This window comes from Octopus sinensis, linkage group LG4 (assembly GCF_006345805.1).
Source record: "Octopus sinensis linkage group LG4, ASM634580v1, whole genome shotgun sequence".
NCBI lineage: Eukaryota > Metazoa > Mollusca > Cephalopoda > Octopoda > Octopodidae > Octopus > Octopus sinensis.
In genome coordinates this window covers 69,459,153-69,479,152 of record NC_043000.1, presented here as the reverse complement: position 1 = coordinate 69,479,152, position 20,000 = coordinate 69,459,153, and the positions used below count along the sequence as shown (strand labels likewise).

The 20,000-nt window shown below is 34.8% G+C and overlaps 1 protein-coding gene across 1 annotated transcript; it reads left to right on the top strand.

The window, feature by feature from the left end:
* Positions 1–9,592: 9,592 nt before the first annotated feature.
* On the top strand, positions 9,593–13,906 carry LOC115210638 (collagen alpha-1(XII) chain-like). Its single transcript, XM_029779287.2, has 5 exons — positions 9,593–9,753; positions 10,467–10,494; positions 10,781–11,344; positions 12,208–12,528; positions 13,131–13,906. Exons 1-5 carry the CDS (start codon positions 9,706–9,708, stop codon positions 13,691–13,693), a joined length of 1,524 nt encoding a protein of 507 aa, XP_029635147.1. The 5' UTR covers positions 9,593–9,705; the 3' UTR covers positions 13,694–13,906.
* Positions 13,907–20,000: the final 6,094 nt, after the last annotated feature.

Sequence of the window (20,000 nt, the reverse complement as noted above, 5' to 3'; positions counted from 1 at the left end):
CTTCCTGTCACCATCTAGCGGTCAATGTCTTGCATAAAGCTATCTTTAATTCGATTCATTAATAATTCCTATATTTAATATGAAGACACTCGTTAGTCAGTTTCAAAATTTCATATTAAACATATTTGAATGTAAAATTATACTTCTTGATATTTTATTAGGAGTAATATAAGAGAAAAGAACAACAATTATAATAGTAGCGGTTTCGAATCTTGGCACAAGGCGAGCAAATTTAGAAGAATGGGCAAATCAATTACATCACACCCAGTACTTGACTGTATTTGATTTATTGATCCCGAAAGGATGAAAGGCGAATTCGTCCTTGGCGGAGTTTGTTAACAGTCGGAAGAAGTACCGCTAAGTATTTTATCCAGCACACTGACGATTCTGCCATAATAACAATAGTTTATCAGCTATTAGAGTTTCAATACAATGAAAACCCCGGGACTTTACCAAAATGTGTAGATTAGGACAAACTAGTCGCATAAAATGGAAGGGATAGACGAAAGACGTTATATTTTTTAAAATGGGGACAAATTAAAATTTTGTTTAACATGCATATAATTAAATTGAAAAAAAAAATCATATAAGCACACGCAATAATCAAACTATATACTTTAAATAGAAAATGAAACAGAAAAACACTTTAAAAAATCTGTCCACAGACAGATGAGGAGCCTCTGGCTAAGTCGAGTTAGTGCCACCCTGCACGTCTGCCTTAACAGTCGACGATCGTACAACCACCTTACTGAAAAAGATGCCCGTTAACACTTTTTTGTGTGGGTTGGGGTAGGAAACAACATACAACCTCAGGGTGCTCTTGTTTCAATTGATTATAGAAAATGTTCATGTTTTTAATTGACGTTCCGTCATTTAGCTCTTATATTCCAGCCCTATTAGTTCCTTGGTGACCAACATACCCAGGAGACACTGACCACCTCACGAATATGTTATTCTGTCTATCAAACTCTGCTTTGGCGTTCGGAAGATAGTAAAATTTAAATCCTCGTATATCCGGCCGTTGTCATTATTGTTGTCCTTAGGATTTTGTGGGAGTACTCTTTCTTACCTTTGTTGCTAGTTTCTGTTGTGGTTAGCAGTTTTTTCTTTTCCTTTTTCAATTTAGCTTCTTTTCAAACAATTAGGGACAATTTTTTCAAAATGTCATCTATAACATCCACCTATTATGGTGACATTGTCATTGTTTGATAATCAGCTTTTAGTCAAAAACTAATATTTGAACAATACAACACTGGATATAATGAATAATAGGTGAGCGTATGGGATACAAACTGGTGAAAATAGCCCATATCTTCTTTTTGCCAAACAAAAACACCCTTGTGATAGAGTTTATTGGTTAAACCATTTTTTGTTTTTGATATCACATATTTTTGTCGAAAACAGAGAAACAAATAAATACCAATTATTAGATATTTGCTTCTGGGCATTCAGATTAATCTTTTCCAGTAATACTTTTAAAAAAGAAATGAAAAAGAAAAAATATCGCAAATGCTGAAGCTGAAAATTCAAGTCGTTTCAATTCTAATTGTAGTCTTTGTTAATAGATTAACGATTAACAAACAAATGCAAGTGGGCATTTCTCGCCTCGGTTACTGGTTTTATTTATCATTATTAAGTACTTTTCTCCTCTCTTTCCCCTCTCCCTTTCCATTCTACACCGATATTCCAAAGAAGAAATAATTTTGATAATAGACTTATCCCGTCCTGCAGTTATTTTTTCTTTTACGCATTATTTAACTTTTTGTTCTCTCTCTCTTTCTCTTTCTCTTTATATCTCCTCTCTCTGTCTCTCTGTCTCTCTCTCTCTCTCTCTCTCAACATATATGCATCTATATATCTCAAGATTATATATATATTTATATATGTAAAGCGACAAGGCGGCGAGCTGGCAGAAACGTTAACCCGCCCGGCGAAATGCGTAGCCGTATTTCGTCTGCCGTTACGTTCTGAGTTCAAGTTCCACCGAGGTCGACTTTGCCTTTCATCCTTTCGGGGGCGATAAATTAAGTACCAGTAAAGTACTGGCGTCGATATAATCGACTTAACCCGTTTGTCTGTCCTTGTTTGTCCTCTCTGTGTTTAGCCCCTTGTGGATAGTAAAGAAATAAGTATTTCGTCTGTCGTTACATTCTGAGTTCAAATTTCGCCGAGGTCGACTTTGCCTTTCATCCTTTCGGGGGTAGATAAATTAAGTACCAGCTTCGCAATGGGGTCGATGTAATCGACTTAGTCCCTTTGTCTGTCCTTGTTTGTCCTCTCTGTCTTTAGCCCCTTGTGGGTAGTAAAGAAATAAGTATTTCGTCTGTCGTTACATTCTGAGTTCAAATTTCGCCGAGGTCGACTTTGCCTTTCATCCTTTCGGGGGTAGATAAATTAAGTACCAGCTTCGCAATGGGGTCGATGTAATCGACTTAGTCCCTTTGTCTGTCCTTGTTTGTCCTCTCTGTCTTTAGCCCCTTGTGGGTAGTAAAGAAATAGATTATATATTTATATATGTATGTGTGCATATATGTGTGTGTGTGTATAAGTATGTATATATATGTTTATATATAAATATATATATATATATACACCCACACATACACACACATACTCACACTCACACACACACACGGATATGTGTATGAAAGTAGAACCTTACAGGATTCAGCTATTTAAGTGCGTAGGTTGATAAAAGCTGGAATTCAATAAATTAAAAATTAGCAATAAAAATCATATCTCTTGTGGTCGTACATTGCAATGCAACAAACTATCCCACTACATGAATAACAGTGTGATATTACTAAAAGGATTATTTTCTTCTTACATCGAAGCGGTAGGCATGATTCAGAAGGCTCATTTCATTGTTAACATACGATACATTTAAAGTACACCCTTGGAATAGCTAGCTGGGAAACAGATTGTGTGAAGTGATATTATGAACTATGCATACTTTAAAAAGACTGAGGTGCCCTTCCTTGTTCTATTTGTAAGAGATTTAAAAATGGGAATGCGCTATGGGTCGACTTCAAACAGATGTTCAGTGACGAACAGATGGCTATAATGGGCATCTGCTTTTAATTTTTTCATCTATCTCTTTGAATTTATGTGTTTGTTTTCTGTAATATACATTTAAAATCCTATCCCAACAATATTTTAGACATAATTTTAATGATTTGTATTTAAAAATCAGAATTTCCAGAAACATCTTTCTCTTTCTAATTGCCAATGCAGTATTTTTTAAAAGAATTAAGCTGCGTTTGACCTTATAAACAGCATAAGAATCATTGATGTATCTTGCTAATATGGTTAAATGTTAACTGTAAAAAGATTTGAGTGCTTTTGTTTCTGCCCCTGTCACTCTCTTCCCACCACACACGCACACACACATACATACACATACATACATACATACATACATACATACATACATACACACTCATACACACTCACACACACACACGCACAAGCACACATACAAAAAGGCACACACACACATATACATATACCTATATATCTGCATCACCAGATGCTCCTGGATCAGTTGTTAGGTGTCCCAGCCGTGAAGGGTCGATGCTAGATGTGACGAAACAATTGTCGTAATTAATAAAGATTCTCACATATTTCATCTTCTGTCTTTCATTTATCATATATACATATATTCTTTTATTCTTTTACTTGTTTCAGTCATTTGATTGCGGCCATACTATTGCACTGCCTGAAAGAGTGTTAGTCGAAGAAATCAACAGCTGGACTTATTCTTAGTACGCATAGTGCTTATTCTATCGATTTCTTTCGTCGAACCGCTTAGTTACTGGTACATAAACATAGCAGCATCGGTTTTCAAGCGATGGCGGGGGACAGTGTTATTCAGGACAATGATTGAGAAAATAGAAATAGTGTCTACATTAATTAAAACCAAAACTTGTTCCTCTTAAATCGATAAAACTAACATAGTCTCTAAAATCGTGTGATATATAAATTAGGGATGCTAAATAAATGATAGAAAGATGGTTGGTTGATATATAACCTTATTGGCAAAAAACACGCGATAAAACGTATCTCAAATTTTGGCCTGTTGGAGAGTGTGTGGTTGGGTGTGGTCGTGGGAATGAGGTGAAAGAGTTAATCATATTTTGGGAAAACGTTAACACCAAAACAAACTTTTTCCAATAATTCAGCTTTATATCAGGCTTTCACAGTCAATTTTAATTACCTTTTGGTCCGAGCGGGTGTGATCTACACAGATTGCATATTCATTTTAATGTTCATCTATACATACACACAAGCGCACATACTCTCGTACATGCATGTGCACCCATGCTCACACTCATACTTGTATGTGTGAGTGTGTGAGTGTGTGTGTGGTGCATAGGTGTCTGTCTGTATGTATGAATATGTACGCATGTATATATATATATAGAGAGAGAGAGAGAGAGAGAGAGTGAGAGATAGAGGGGGTGATGGGTAAATTATTGCCATTTTATATTTTTTATTTCGCGAATGTACATTGTTTTGTTTTTGATTTTGTCAACTACACAGTATAGTAGGGTCAGGTGGGTATCTTCTGTGAGAAAAATAGCACTATGACGCAATTCACTCTGCCAGAAATTTGGAAACGACATGCTGTACTGCTTGGCATTCACACCGGAAGCTCCAGTACGAACATTTCAGAGTGTTTGGGTGTCAACTTGGGGACAGTGCAGAGGATTTTTGAAAGATTTGGATGAGTCTAATGGTGATTACAAAGGTACGGCAGCTCGGAAAACTCGCTCCGATCGTTCTGATAAGAAAATAACTTTTGAATTTGTTGGTGAGATCCAGGTCATGATTGACAACGATCCCTCCCAGTCAATTAGGTCCATCGCCAGGGACATGTGAGCGTCTGAGTATCTTATCTAGCAGGTAGTGCATGAAGACGTTTGGTAGTCTTCATACAAGATGAGAAAGGGCCAATTTGTATCCCATGCTATCAAGGACAAAAGGCAAACCGCGCTGCGAAGCTTTTGAACAAATTCGAGCATCTCGTCCAACCGAATATGCTTTGATTTTTCTCAGACGAGAAAAATTTCTGTTCAGGATCAGACGGTGAACACACATAACAACCTTTGGCTTGCCGTATCCCCAAAACATTTACCGAGAGTGATAAAAATCAAACATCCAGTCAACATCATGGTGTTTGGAGTGGTCGCCAGTGGTGGTGAAGTTATGCCTTCATTCATCTTCCCAAGCAGCCTCAGACTAAACACGGAGGCCTACATCAAGTGCCTGGGGGAGGTAGTGCTATCCTGGTTCAAGAGGGTGACTGCTGGAAGATCTTAATATCTGGCAACAGGATTTTGTACCATACCACCCAAGCAGGAAAACCCAGTCATGGCTATTAGATAATTTCTGCGACCACATCACCCCTAATATCTGGTCATCCTTCTCCCCAGGCTGCAACCCCCTTGACTATTATGTGTGGGGCGCAGTTACGCGAGAGACCCAAAAAAGTCTTTGTAATGAACTGAAAGCAAGGACTGTGGCAGTATTCACCAGCTTAAACAAGGAGACGTCCAGAAGAGTTGCAGGAGATTCCAAAGTCGTCTGAAGGTTGTGGTTGAAGCCAATGGCGATTTTATTGAAGAAATTTACTCTTTAGTATTTCAAAATATTTTTGTGTAATTTTGGTAAATATATCTGTTAAAATTAGATGTCAGTGTTATTTTCTTTTTGTGTAACTTAGGCAACAATTTATTTATCGCATCCTGCATATATATATATATATATATATATATATATATTATACATGAACCACAGCCTTGTTATATGCAAAGCAAAAATCTAGTCTTTGAAATACAAGTAACAAGTTGGTTCTGCCTGAGAATTATGTGTAGTCGTATATGTGGAATACTCAAGTACTTACACATAAGTTTGAATTTCAATTTGTCGAGTAAATAGAATACCATTTTCAAATTTAATAGAGGGCCATTGATTTCGACAATGAGTATTGCAGATGTTGTAACAGATATTCATACGACAGTACCCACTCATTCTTAGGTATAAACATAGGAGTATGGAACAACACCTGGTATACACAAAACCCACTAACGAATACCTACATAAGCATGAGAACAAGGAGTATATTCATAAAATGTCTCTAGATAAATCTCTTTTGGGACGATCTTTAACAATTTGCTTCAAATATGATGCATAAATAGGGAAAACATAAGCATTAAACAAATACCACTTAATAACGAATACTCTAACATGTAGAACAAATGTCCACTGTAAACATACAATATTTAGCAAAAAAAGAAATGCAAACCGCATACACAATATTATAGAAACCAAATGCACTCAACTTATAGTAGAGTTGAATACCCTAAAAATTTAAATTCACGAATCAAAACGCAATATATATGACACTTTACTTCAATATATACACTACGACTAAAAATTTTCTCGTCAGTATAAAACTACAAAACTGCTTGCTACAGAGTGCGAGTGCCTTGTAGAAACAGACTGGATAGATGGTCGAGAAGATCATGTCTAGATTTCCAACAGCAACCTGTACGTATTAACTACAAGTTAGTATGTTTAGTATTGTCCGCAGTTTGGTGGCGGCATGGTATGACATGAATAACAATGTGTGACACGATTTTTGTCCTTGGGTAGCAGCTGTTATTTCCTTTTTTTTCTTTTTTTTTTTGTCATTCCTCGAAAGTATGAAAATTGACTAATATTTCCTTCAAACTTTACATTTGTTACATTTATCCAAACCTACAAAATTCCACTCGACACAGGGCTATGATGCTTCCCCCACTACTCCTGTTTACGATCAGAGATGCACATATTGTCATTCACTAAGAGCCATGCTCAAGTTGCTATGGTCAAGCAACTGACAAGTAAATATGTAGTATTGAGCAGAATAGTTGATATAACGATATTTCTGCTTCGGCAACTTAGACCTGAATCTGTCTGAAATGTAATGGAAAATTACTCAAATTCGAAACATTGATGTTCAGATCACAAAAGCTCAGTTTGAAGGGCGTAGTATTCATTTCCGTTGATTTCTACTTTGAAACAAATAGGAAATAACACTTACTGACCAAAGACAATAAATACATAAATAAAAATTGTGTTACTCAGTGTAACATATCAGTGGCTCGACTAGTATTTTTTATGAGCCGGTTTGATTAGAGTTCACCTGGTGGACAAATGACAACACAATGTTCATTATTCGGCTTAAGAGAACATACCAACAACTACACTACTGTACTCATAAATAGAGCTCAGTGAGGGGTATTATATTTCCTACGAAGGATCAGGCTAATCATGCCAGAGGATCTTTCATAGAAATTACATATATATCACATCGACAAATATTATCATAGAGTGTTCATGTATCTATTCCAGAACTCCAAAATATACTGATTTTTTTTAATATAATGAACAAGTTTACACTGCTTTGGAGGGTATTCAATTATCTGAGACCACCATTGCATTCCATAATACATTCACATTCTTGAGAATGCATGCAAGAATTATATTCAAAACTACCCAACTCAACCAATGTATATCCATCACTTGTTTGTGTATTCATTTCTTATCTCTTCTATCATACTATAATATTTTCTGTTCCTTTCATTAATGCAGCCATACAAGCACTCACACATAAATAGAAAATAAAGTGTCCACTAACGTTAATAAAGCCGATGGAAATAATTTCCATTGGAAACTTTCTTACTGAAATCTTACATTTATGTGTTGAGCAGATGTTGAATAGCTCAACTTGTTTAAAATAATTGGCATCCAATTGAAAGCATGATTTATATTCAGCTGGGTTAACGTTTACTACTTCTCTAGTATATCTCCCATATGCAAACATAACGACCGCGCGCGCGCACATACACACACACACGCACAAGTGTGTGTGTGTGTAGATATATATATATATATATATATATATATTATATATATATATATATATATATATAATATATATATATATATATTATATATATATATATATATATTATATATATATATATATATATTATATAATATATATATATATATATATACTTTATTTTAAGCAGCAGAAAATTCAACAATTTTGTTGAATTCAACAGATTTTGTTGAATTTTCTGCTGCTTAAAATAAAGCATATTACTCTACCACTGGTATTTGAGTACTCTTTTTTCCACCTTGTTTCACATTTATGTGTTTACTCCGGTATATATATATATATATAATATATATATATATATACATATATTATATTTGTATATGTATGTACATGTATATAAATAAATTTATATATACATACATATATATATATATATATATATATAGAGAGAGAGAGAGAGAGAGAGAGAGAAAGAGAGTGAGATAGAGATGCATATTTATTAGTACATGTTTTTATACTAATTGATACTTTCAAAATTATTTGCATAAAGTTATTAGCTAATAATTTGTCGTTTTCCGTATCTTAATCATTTAGAACGGTGAAGTAGCAACATTCCGGGAAAATATCTGGTCGTGGTATTTGACTTCGGCCCATTTTAATCTGAATTAAAATTTTTCTGTCTCAATATTTGCAGTTCATCTTTCCGGGCTCATTAAATGAAGCATCAATCAAATACTTGCGCCAATTATATCAATTCTACCCTCCCCAATATTTATCAACGTCAAATAGATGTATTGCGATTTCGATAATGCACGTTGCTGTTTGATCATGTCCACTAAATACGTACTGGTGTTCGTTACTGTTATTGCTTATGTAGTTTAACCCAGATCATGCCTAATTGATTAGATCTATGGTCAAAAGCATTCCAGCCATGGCCATCCACTATTTATTCAGAATTAATGTATCAAAGACGAAATAACGTAATGGTTTCTTTCTAATAGAGTGTGATTTGAAGGCTATTTGGCTGGTATTTCTAGCGAGCCAAATTACAACATAGTGACTGTCTGTCTGTCTCATTTTATTACTGTTATTTTACTGAATTTATCCGAAATGCTCTGTCGATATCAGTTGTATTTGAACCCACAACAGAAAGTCACCGGAAGAATATTCACATGTGTTTAATACCGAAACAACAAAAAATATTCTAGGTTCTATCTATTTTTAGATACTGTCATTAGAGAAGGAAGCCCCTTCGAAATATGTATACCCTCGAAGCTCCCCATGACATTTTGTAAGTATCTACGCTGTTGGGAACCACTATTAATATCTATGATATGTTTGTGAGTGACGTAACATGATAGTTGACTGAACGTCATAGCTCTGTGGGCGTTGTGTGAGAAAAATACTATGAATTAACTCAACACTTGCGTATCTTGGCAAATATGCGCTGTACTAGATTCTCTGGCAAAGCAGCAGGCGCCTACATTTCCACCCTCTGGTTCATACTATCTATAAGAAACAAATAAACCAAAGCAATAAAATGTGTAAGCATTACCATTTTAGGCAATCGTACATAGGGTCAGTCATTCATTCATATTTACCCACGCATCCTGTGTTTTTAGGGAGAGGTTTCTTTTTGCTTCCCACCTCATCTCTCTTTAGATACGCATGAGGGTGAGGACTCATATTTGTTTATATATATAATCTTGTTAGCCAAATTGTTAATATCACAAGACACCAAGTTTCAAAGAGACAACACTGCCCGGCATAAATACTCATTGCAAATCTTCGACACTTCTTCAAAAACCAACAAAATGTTCCATAAACAGACTTACTATTTTACAGTCCTCAGTTTACTTACAGTAAGTGATTTATAATGTAAATTCTCTTTCTTTCTCTCTCTCTCTCTCTCTCACTCTCACTCTTTCTTCCTCTCTGTCTCTCTTTCTCTCCCATCTTTTATTTGTATCCATCTCTCCCCGTACACACAGACACACAGATACACACAAATACAGAAAGGGGTTTACACGTACACACACACACACACACACACACACACACATATATATATATATATATATAAACATACATACGTACAAACACACGTGTTCAACCATAGATATATATATATATATATATATATATATCTATATATATATATATATATATATATATGTATATATATACATACATACATACATACATACATACCTACATACATACATACATACATACATACATGCACACATACGCATATATAAATTATACTTACTGGAAACATATTTCTACAAACTAAATCATACATGAAAAGAAATATATGTAAATAAATTATTTATTTGAACGAATAGTTTTTCACGCACTAAAAATAATACAGTGTTTCAAAATCACAACTTGACTAGATTAACATGAGCCTGTCAAAAATCTGCTGTCAGGTTGTATATATATATATATATAATATATATATATATATATTATAATTTAGATAATTCGTCTTTTATCATAAGGTAAATTTTATTTACCAGACTTCTTTACAATGAAATATTTTCTACAACAAATGTTTCATTTTATATTTCAGTTTGCAGCTCACAGTTTACCTACGAAACGTAAGTATTACTCCCTACCGACATTTTGCACTAGTAACAATATATAATAAAAATATATTTGATCGCTATTAAAATATTTGAATTACTTTCTGTAGATTTAAAAATTGAGGTTCGGCTAACGTTTATGTATTAAACTTTTACTGTGTAACTGATGAATTATTAATATGCTAAAAGGACTTTTTTATATCCAAGTCTTACGTATGTAAATATAACCAATTCATTCTTTAAAATATCATTTTTTTAAAAACAGGTCAAAATAAAAATTAATGAATATTCTATTTTGCAGAATGTGTCGGTAAAGCAGCGAACATCATGTTTGTACTAGATTCTTCTAGTAGTATATGGATTGTCGATTATAAAAAACAACTGAAATTTGCTCAAAATCTGGTGGATAATTTTGACATTGGTACTGGTAATTCTCAAGTTAACGTTGGCGCTATTACTTTCAGTGATAGAGCTCATCTCGAGTTTTCTCTTGATCGATATGCAGACAGCCAACAAGTGAGAAAAGCCATAGATAACATTCCTTACAGAACTGGTCAAACTAACACAGCGGAAGCATTGCGAGTTTTGAGATCAGAACTGAAACCGAAGCTACAGTCATCTTCATCTCCTTTCATTGCAATTGTTATCACTGATGGTAAATCACGTGATACGAAAGCCACAAAAGAAGAGGCCAAGTTACTTCATAAACTTGGAATCCACGTTTATGCTATTGGTGTTGGAAGTAATTACGATTTGGAAGAATTGAAAGCTATTGCGAGTGATCCCGTCAACAATGTGTTTGAAGTAACCAGTTATTCAGCATTACAGAATATAGCGAAATCTTTCGGAGTGAAAACATGTGAAGGTAAATTGATTTAGCTTAAAGACTGTAGGTTCCAAATATTATTAGTATTGTTTTCAATAATTTACCTAGCATGCTGTTGTTGTACATGTTCGCAATGAAAGGAAATTGTGCAAGTGATACCTTATATAGCAACTCGACTTTTGTATGTGACGTAAAACTTTCTTTATATACGCCACTACCATATGAATCACCCTTTTCAGTTTGATACTCTGCTTTCTGCTTTGGCCGAATACTTGCAAGATGTAGTCATGCTGTCTGGTTATTTTTATATGGACGAACTATTTCTGTCTCTGTCTTTGATTACCTTGCTAATGGCGGGTGTCATGTGGATAATTTATTTTATAGTTGTCTATCTACGTCGGTCTTGTAGTGTAGACCGTAAACACTAAATATAAAGAAATGTAGTCCTTCGAGATTTTAGAGTCATTAATGTAAATATATTGTACTTTCAACTAAAATGTTTTTAATTTTAATTGGTATATGAAAAAAATGATAAAACAAAAACGGCCGAATGCTACTGTAAAACTTCAAAATTCCAGCATGTAGTTTATTTTTTTTAGCCCCAGCTTAATCGATTGTTGATCAAAGGCGTTCAAAACAGCTACTCTATTTTGATTTTTTACAATAGTTCTATATGTCGGAGTAGATCATACAATGTACCCTTCAATTTTAAGACTTTAGGGTATGAGGTGAGAGAGATTTGGATGATATTTCTGGCAGATCGGATGACCACTTAGTTATCGCGTTCCAATATATTATCATGGTGTGAAATACTGCTTTTAGAGAAAATGTACAAACGCTATATTTTTGAAGTGTATACGTAATGTCATGTGTTAATTTAGGTTTTTCTTTTTCCCACACAGCTATAACAAAACCTCCTGTTGTTCAAGATACATCAGCCCACACAACGAAACAGCAGTTTACAACTACTACGGAAATGAAGACAACCACTACAACAAAACAGCCTTTCACTACTACTAGAGCAACAACAACAGCAACAACAACAACAACAGCAGCAGCAACAACAACAACAACAGCAACAACAACAGCAGCAACACCAGAAATGACTACTTCGGTTGTAACTGCATCGCCAGCCAAATCAATATCAATAAAAACCTTTGTTTTTCCAGCAACAGGGAAACCAAGAACTCTGTTTTCTGATATACCACAAAGAGATGAATCTTGTAAGCATATTACTTCACATATTTTTATTATTCCAGTATTTTATGAATATTATCTTTTAAATATATTATAGTATAAACTCCAAATGTTAAAATCTAAAGAACTGAATAGTAGCGAATACTCTTTGAAACAAGTAGCCTTGGTATATTTAAAGCATGTCTTCCTGTCTAAAGAGCATACCAAAGTATACTGTTCAGAATTAATAGGAAATTTCTTGTGCGATAAACTTCAAAAATGTAGAAATTTTAAAGAGAGATCAAGTTAAAGTTTTAGCACTAATCATGTTGGCTCTGTGGGCTCCCATAGAGATGAAAATTTTAAACCGATAATACTTTATATTGACGTCAGTGCCAAGAAATCACCAAAAGTGATTTTGTTGATGTACTAGATTATGCAGGATTCAAATGGTGATATTTGATATATGAATAGAGATTTTACAAATTTGGTGAAATTTGTCAATGAAAATGAAACACAGCATTTAAGTACAAAGACTCTACTGATGTGTATAAATTGTCAGATTACAATATTATTTGAATATCAATTACAAATTCTTTTCAGTTTTTACATCCCCACAATGATAAATATGCTTTATATTCTATTTCAGCATCTGTAACCTATGGGTATGACCTACTCTCTATGGGAGCCTACAGAGCCAACATGATTACACAATTTATCAATACTATGCTGCCGTACACTGGATATGGAAATTTCAGAGTTGTGTCGTTTGCCCACTGTCCGGTTAACTTCAATGTTCCTACGACTTCACTGACTGGGAAATCTTATTCAGAAACAAGAAACAGTGTTAATATAGCTGTTCCCGGCTTGGCGAATGTCATACGTGAAATGAGAAAAGGAAATGAAACAAAAGACAGTACGACTACTTGGAAAAAGAACACAGCTGTTTTGTTTGTCGATCCTTCAGTAACTGCGATTACACAAGAAGTATTAGAAGAAAGTGAAAAGCTTAAGAATGAAGGCAGTAAAGTATTCTTAGTGAATGTAGGTCGTAATATTTGGCCACAACCTCAATTACTGCATTCAATCAGCAGCCAACCTTACAACAGATACATTTATAATTTCCCAACTTACAATCAATTGTTATATACCGCTCACAACACACCGTTCAAGCTCAGAGCTATGTGTAAAGGTTACCGGAACACATATTAACATAGATGCAGTAGTCTAATATAAACACTGTTTACATTATACAGTCACATACACATACATTATCGTGTACAGTCACACACCTGTTTAATTAAAATGTACAGTAGCTACAAATGACTGCTGGTTCAGTCTGTAGCAAATTCTACCGAATAACGCTGTTTCTGGAGTGATAATCAGTCATTGCTGATTTTCAAAATGCAGATTTGGACACTAAATTAAAAACTAACACGCTGCATTGTTTGGTATTAAATTATTTTTATATGATTTAATACATACACATACATAACTATAAACTCAAATACATCCGTGCATACATCGATGACTAAATACCATGTTATTTAACTTTTCTTTGCACACATGTTTCGCTTCAATATTTCGAAATGTGTTCAACTTCAATTATAAAATATTTACTGTTTGCGTTGGAGGCATTTACTACACGTTGGTTCTTTATTATATGTCCATCAAAAACATACTTCATATTTATTTTACATTTCATATGACAAAACATTTAATATATATATAATAAATATAATTTTGTAAAGAAAAGTTTTCATCGACGATCTCCTAATAAGCACAATCAGTTGCTGGCAACATTTTATTTATATCAATATATTGAGAATTTTTACGTAATTTCCTTTATGGAACGGAAGTTTTATACGAATAATGAGCATGTCGTTGCAACAATGTATTTTTATACGTTTTAATAAATGAAATTGATTATAAAATGATCTGTGTATTCGTTTTTATTTTATATTAATGAAAATTGAACGTATTCGACTTCCAAGTCCATATCTAAACTCTGAAAAAAATATTAAAGATAACAACCAGATATATTGTCTAAAATCAATGAAATGCACGAACTTAATTAACTTCTACTCTTTATACTGTTGACTTGAGTATTATTCCACTTGTAAAGTTACAGAAGAAAGCATAATTTAAAACATCAAACGCTGAATGTTCAGAAACGGTCACTACTTTTCTTGAAAAGTCCATCCAACACTATATTGTCATTTCCAACTTGTACCTCAAATTAAATTTAAAATGAAAATGAAAATTTCCGAGCCTTTGATAACCGGTACTATAAATATGAGGTCTATAACTTACAGTGAAAATACGAGTTTGGTGCTCAGTATCACGCCATGTATATTTTTTACTATGTAAGGTTTTGAATTGCTTTCTTTGTTAAAGAATTTTCAACTTTTAACTCTATTATACTTTTATAATGTATATTTTGAAAAGGTTCATACCACTTTGCAGGTTTACATTTCTTGAACATAAAAGGGTGAATAGTAATAACAAATTAGTTGTCTATTTAAGCAGTTCTGAGTGAAGCCTTATATAAGCAATTTGTTTCATATATGTACATAATAATGATGCCTTTATAATAATTATAATTTCAAATTTTGGCACAATGCCAGTAAGTTTTAAGTTGATGACATCTGCCCCTATGTTCAACGAGCACTTATTTTATCGACCCCGGAAGGATGAAAGGCAAAGCCGACTTCCGACATGCTCTACCATCTCCTCTCCTTAATAATGATACAAAAATTAATGATAATAATAAGTTTTAATGTCAATAACGATTTCTTACATTCGCACAAAATCAGGGTTCTAGTACTGATTTTATCGATATCGGTAGGGGGTAAAACGAAGTCGAGCAAATCTAGATTTGAATGCAGGACGTAAAGATACGCACCTGAAAAAGAATTTAATTTGGGACTCTACATTTAGTCCTGGTGTTGATATTCTGGAAGATAAGAAAGACAAATAATATTTCTAGATGTGTTAAAGGCTGTCTTTAAAGAAGAGCAATTAACTGATCCCTCTACAGGAGACAAACTTGAAATCATCGAACGATTGTTACCGACACCACATACACTAATAAAATGTGTAAGCAATAAATGAACTGGAAAACTAACCACAACCCACAAATCGACTCTAATCTTTTCGATATTTCCAAAGCAATGGAGATATCTACAGAGAAGTGGATTCGCAATATCGAGGGACACGCACTCGATAGGTGACGGAAGAACCTTACTTTGACCATGAATTACCTTGGCTGCAAGCTCACAAAAGAAACCAACTTGAGGACAGCTGACTACCCTGATGTGACTTTGGTCTTGGAATCCGGTACCTATAGGTACCTTATGAAACCAAATGAGAGGCTTACATACATTAAAACAACTTCCTACTATCCAGCCTTACAAGGACCTAGCTAAAAGGATCAGCAGAAGAATTTCCGACCTATCTTTAAGAAAAGAGACTTTCGGTGCTGCTGCCTCAACTACAACGAGACTCTAGATTCCAATAGTTTTAAGGACAAGATTAGTTACCAACTCCACAAGAGAAACTGCCATCGCAAGTTATGGTTCAAATGCCTCTTTCTCCTTAAGCGTTAAAAAACTGTAGTTAAAATCTTCATTAGCTCAGTGCGCACCTAGTATAAAGAAAATATTAGTAAGTTGGCCCACTCCTTAGACAGATGTCGTATGCCCATGCGGAGGTAACTCCAAATGTCCCCTTAACGCCACTGCAATACGGAGACGATCATGAATGAGGTAGAGGTAAGTCAAAAGATCGCAATGGATACTCAAGCGTCCAGAAGTGTGAGAGCATGACAGACGGTCCTTTCAGGATAGATTAAACGATCATAAGTCCACGAGAAACCAAAATATCTCAGCCCTGGCTAAGCATATATGATCGTTGAAGGAAAGCGCCACACATTACAATATCAAGTGGAAAACCTTAGATAAATGCATGCAAAACTTATTTTAATAGTAGCAGAAAGTAGAGTCTATGCCTAGCGGAGCAATGAATTTTGTTAAAAAGTTTCTGTGAACATCTACCTAAGCTGCAGAAAAAAAACTTTTCAACCCGTGTCCGCATAAGAAAAAGTGACAAAGTACATATATGTACATATAATATTATATATAATATTATATATATATATTATATATATATATATTATATATATAATATATATATATATATATATATATTGTGAAATAGAAAGATGAATAATCTTGTTGCAGATTAATCAAAAGTTAACCGATACCTTGGTAGCAAGAATCACAGCAGAAGACAGCACGGTTGGAGGTACAACCATATGGGTTGTGCAACCATGCGTTGGTGCGGATAATTGAATTTTAATATTATTAGTGAATTGAAGAAATGGAGTTGACGAAGATTGAACAGAAATCGTTTTATTGCATTCTACACGTGTTTCGAAAGCCACAATTTACCAAATCCGATTGAATAAGGAGACCATATTGTGTCTTTCTCTCGGAAAAATAGGAAATCCGTTGGAAAAAAACAAAAACAGAACAGAGGCGAGCAAAACAAATCGAACGAGGCTCCTAAGAGCCATGGCCAAACTGTTTATCAATGTATGTTGAAATCGTTGCGGGGGTGGGTGCTTTGAAGATTTAAAGGTCAGGCAGCGGTCATTCCGGGGGTGAGAGCACGGGGTGCGTAGATGTTCTTTGTGACCGAGACTAAAGTTTGACCATTTAAAGAATATTAGGTGTATTATATGGGGCGAGCCAAAATCTACTTAGAAACATGTGTGTGTGTACTGTCTATATGTGCGCGGCCGCAAGTTGGTAAGAAGCGCTACACACTGGTCACTGCTGAGAAATCCGTCAGGGGGTAGAAAATATTTTAGTGTTCGTATGTGCGTTTAATCGCGCGGCCGTCAGTTGGTAAACAGCCCTACACAATGGTCACTGCTGAAAAATCCGTCAGGCGGCAGAAAAATATTTTATGTGTGCGTGTGCTCGTCTAATCATGCCTTGTCAAAGAAACCTCCCGTCGTCAAAACAAAAACCATTCGTCTCCTGGGAGTAATTCCCTTGCAATGGTTAATCATATTTCTCTTAAAGCTTTTCAAAATTTATTTCCAAGGGCTATTTTCATATAAGTAGTGTAACCGGGTGGCAGGTATTATTTATAAGCGTTATTTATAAGCAAGATAAGTATATAACGCCGCCAATGGGGCATCGAAAGCCGACTGTAAAAGTCCGTTACCATCCGGTCTCTGGCGAACAATATATGGAAGAGCTCGGAGACACAAAGGTGCACTTCCTTCTGCCCCTATCAAATGGAGGGCCACCGACAAAATTGACCATTCCAGCCTGTAGCTTGAGTTCGTATTCTTCAATCGCCATATTAGCTTGCTAAGTCCCGTGGTCTGGCATTTATTCACGTCTCGAAAAGTTGCGTAATGGTTGGAGATTCGTAAGGCCAATTTTCCTTTATGTATTGGGCGAGAGGGTCTCCAAATTTTAGCAGTGATTCCTGATACATTGTTTTTTCTAAGAAACCCATTGTAAGATTGGCAATGGTAGGTGCTGCTTTCGTACCTATCGCAATTCTAGATTTTTGGCGGTAGAAGGTAGTATCAAATAGGAAGTGAATATTATGGAGGATAAATTTCATGGATTCAATGATGAATTCTTTGTTTATTCGTTCTGGTATTACTTCTGGATGTTGTTCCAGCCAGAATCGAATTGCTTCTATCCCATAACTATGTGGTATGTTGGAATATAAGTTCATGACATGGAATGTAACCATGAATGTTTTTTCCTCGACCTGTTCTGGGAAGTGGTTTAACATGTCCAAATCATCTCTGATGTAACTGTTGATGTGTTTTAGGTATGGCTTCAGGAGAATGTCCATGAAGGAACGTAATCGGTGAGTTTCACAGGATAGGCCAGCTATGATGGGTCGTAATTTTAGGTCTCCTGGTATTCACTTGTGCGTCCGAAAATCTAATTTATGTGATCAGATGCTCGGGCTGCCTAAAAGATCATGTCGGAAATACAGGAAACCTAAACTCCGAGTATTACTATGAAATTTACTGATTGTCCTAAATTATACATATACATACATACATACATACATACATATATCACGTGATCACGTGACTGACCAGGCTATCAGAGGTTGCTACACATCGCTGGTCACACTTCGCTTCGCATTGTTTTAGCCTTCAAATGACGCCACCCCACTGGCTAAGCGAGCAGGCCTACAGAAGAAAGAGTGAAAGAAAGTTGTGGCTAAAGAGTACAGCAGGGACCGCCACCACCCCCTGTCAGAGCCTCGTGGAGTTTTAGATGTTTCCGCTCAATAAACACTCACAACGCCTGGTCTGGGAATCGAAACCGCGATCCTACGACCGCGAGTTCGCTGCTCTAACCACTGGGCTATTGCGCTCCACACACACCACACACACACACACACACACATACATATATATATATACAAATATATATATACACACACTCACACACACTCTAACACACACACACACATACACACATCACTACTACCACAACGGGCTGCCCAACATTAACCTGTACATTTAGATGCCTCTTACAACATACACTGCAATTTAAACATCACAAGACATCTCATCAATAAACAAGGTAAACAATGAAGTGTGTTGTTGTTGTTGACTGGACACATATTGAGATGGATAACATGTAAGGGTAGCAATATGTGCTGGATAAATATCTTCACTATAACGTTACAGTTTTTGCTTAAGACAGCCGATGTGTTATTTGCTTCATTCTTTCGCAAAAATGTCAACAAATGACGATTTTGCCCAAAAAACTGATGTGGAAATCAAAAACCCTGAAGAATATTATGTGGTCATTGAATACTGTGATGCCTGAGGTGGATGGAAAGAGATGAATTCACTCCGTAAAGACATCCAGAAAGAATTTCCTGAAGCTAAAGTTGTAGACATTATTAGCAAGACTTTGGGTGCCTTTCAAATTTCTGTCAATGGTCAGTTTATTCACATATATATATATATATATATATATATAATAATATAATATTAGAGACAAAATAGTGGTTTTGTCTCTAATAATATTATATATATATATATATAATATATATATATATATATTATATATATATAATATATGCATACATACATACATTCATACATACATACATACATACATATATACATACATACATACATACATACATACATACATATTTAACAAAATGAGGTAACAAAGCGAAGGCTATGAGGAGTTTACAGTACATTTATAAGGAAAAACATATAGATATAGTCTTACAGCTGTTTCTGGTATATTATGGATATCACTTCATGAGAGACGATGTGAGATGGTTAAATAGAGGTAAATATTTGAGTTCGAAGTAAGGAATTATAATAGAAAAGGGGGAGATAGAAAATATAGAAGGAAATACGAGAGCTAAAGTAGAAATAAAATATAAATAATTGTTGTTGCAGTTCTATTATTCGAGTAAAGTTGTGTATAGAAGTGGTAAAAAA